The sequence below is a fragment of the Corylus avellana genome, chromosome 5 (genome assembly GCF_965113065.1).
Source record: "Corylus avellana chromosome 5, dhCorAvel1.hap1.2, whole genome shotgun sequence".
Classification (NCBI taxonomy): Eukaryota; Viridiplantae; Streptophyta; class Magnoliopsida; order Fagales; family Betulaceae; genus Corylus; species Corylus avellana.
Window position 1 is genome coordinate 23,133,656 of NC_142494.1, and position 2,010 is coordinate 23,135,665.

General features: G+C 43.4%; 1 protein-coding gene across 1 annotated transcript; it reads right to left on the reverse strand.

The window, feature by feature from the left end:
- Positions 1-2,010, reverse strand: LOC132182382 (UDP-glycosyltransferase 87A1-like). The gene is made up of 2 exons (XM_059595613.2): positions 1,347-2,010; positions 1-1,246 (listed from the first exon to the last, which is right to left on the reverse strand). Exons 1-2 carry the CDS (start codon positions 1,837-1,839, stop codon positions 351-353), a joined length of 1,389 nt encoding a protein of 462 aa, XP_059451596.2. The 5' UTR covers positions 1,840-2,010; the 3' UTR covers positions 1-350.

Sequence of the window (2,010 nt, forward strand, 5' to 3'; positions counted from 1 at the left end):
GAAGACTTAATGTTCTGCTTACTTTTTATTAATCATTCAAGCCTATAAATAAATAAGAGAAATACAAAGACATAGGATAGGATAAGAGATGAACTCCTACATTGCTTGAAGAGAAACCCCTAGCTAATACAAATAAACTAACTACTACCACAACAAAGATAAAAGAAAGAGTTATAAATACTAAATATTGACGAAATAACAATCGAAGATAATTCTCCTTATTTAATTAAACTATTTATCCTCTAAAACAAGTTACTACAAAGATAACTTGAAGAGCTTATGGGATAAATGCTTATGAGTCATGCCCACGCGCGTCCTCGATCTATTTTGCTGTAGAATTCTACTTTCCATCAGCGTGCTTCATTGGCATTGTGAAAAATGTCCGTAACGAAGGCATTGATGTTATTTTGAGATGAACCCTTTTCAGCAATCGCACGTTGAGTGATCTGTTGAAGTTCACTTGCTCTTCTCCTCATTTCTTTCCCTTTATCACTTTCCAGGTTCATGAAATTCTTCACTACCCTTGCAATTTCCTCCCTTGTGACCAACTTGTCCATTCCCACCTCTTGCTTCACCCTCCACCCAATCTTCCAATCCTCCACAATCAGCTTACTGTTTAGGGGTTGATCATTAACTATGGGCAAGGTGAGAAAAGGAACACCACAATACACACCTTCTTGGGTGGAATTCCACCCGCAATGCGTCAGAAAACCCCCTATTGAAGAATGAGACAACACCCTCAACTGCTCGCACCAAGGCACTACAAATCCCATATCACCACAAATCTCCTTCACCCGACAACTCTCACCACGCGCCACCCACAAGAATCTGACACCGCTATCTCGCAAACCAGCTGCAAGTTCATCCATTTGAGCACTAGAAATTGAAAGGAAGCTTCCCATTGAAATGTACAGAACAGAATTTCTTGGTTGGCAATCGAGCCATTCAAAGTAGTTGAGGTCACTGTCGCCGGAAGCTACTGAGAAGTTTTCTCCAAGTTCAAAGTAGGGGATGCTTGGGCCAATAGCATAGACGGGGAATGGAAACTCTGCTTTTAGAACATCAATTGCTTCAGATTCGAGCTCGTAGGTGGAAGGGAATAGGAAATATTGTGCCTTTGTCACCCATGGAATCAGTTTTTGGAAGCTCTGCAACATTTTTTCTTGTTTCCCATCAATCAGAGGAAGATCTACCACACGTGTGGACGAAATTCCAGGAATATAGTCCACACGCTCGTTGCCTTTTGCTGTTGCAAGCACATATACGAAGAAAAAAAAAATGTATTTCTTTAAGCTGAGTTTTCTGTAATCTTCCAAAATTTTCAAGTTGTATAAATTTAATCCTACCTGAGATGTCAACTGGGAAATGTTTGTTTTGGGCCAAAAGATCGAAATGTTGAACGACCGAGAACGCCGACGCCGACGAGGTCCAAAACGAAGCCACCGGAATATTCCTGCGGTTCCCGACACCGACTGTCCAAGACAGAAAAGTATCAGACACAATAACCGCTGGCGGCGGATCAAGCCGGTCCAGGAGCCGCTCAAATGGAGCTTCCATCTTCGTCAAGACGGCTTCTACGAAGGTGTCCATGTTGGCGGCGCGAACCAGCTCCGATGGGACAACATTAGGTATGGAGGCGAAGCGTACGTTTTCCAGCTTAGTGTCGGAGCCGATGAAGCCGAGCCATTCCTCGGTGGCAACGAAGGTGACGAGAATTTCTGTCTTCTTCGATGCTAGTATCTTGCAGAGGTTCAACATGGGGTTGATGTTGCCACGACCCGGGTAGGCAATGACCACGACGTGGCAGGCGGTGGCTGGTGCTGCTTTTACGGAGCTCATGTCCAGATTTCTTATATGATCGCCTCGCTACTCAACCTCAGAGAAGGGCTTGAGGCCACTTTAAGATCACAGTTTCACCGGAAAGTCTCGAATTTGATGTGTTTGACTTTGAAGTAATGGAAGTTGTAGTTTAAAAAAAATATGATTCCAATGGGAGCCAAATTAAGAATT

Excerpts from the sequence above, each read along its gene's own strand:
- LOC132182382 (XM_059595613.2), bottom strand. The coding sequence starts at position 1,839 with ATGAGCTCCGTAAAAGCAGCACCAGCCACCGCCTGCCACGTCGTGGTC. Across the intron at positions 1,247-1,346 it reads TTTCCCAGTTGACATCTCAG|CAAAAGGCAACGAGCGTGTG; the intron begins GTAGGATTAAAT and ends TGCTTGCAACAG.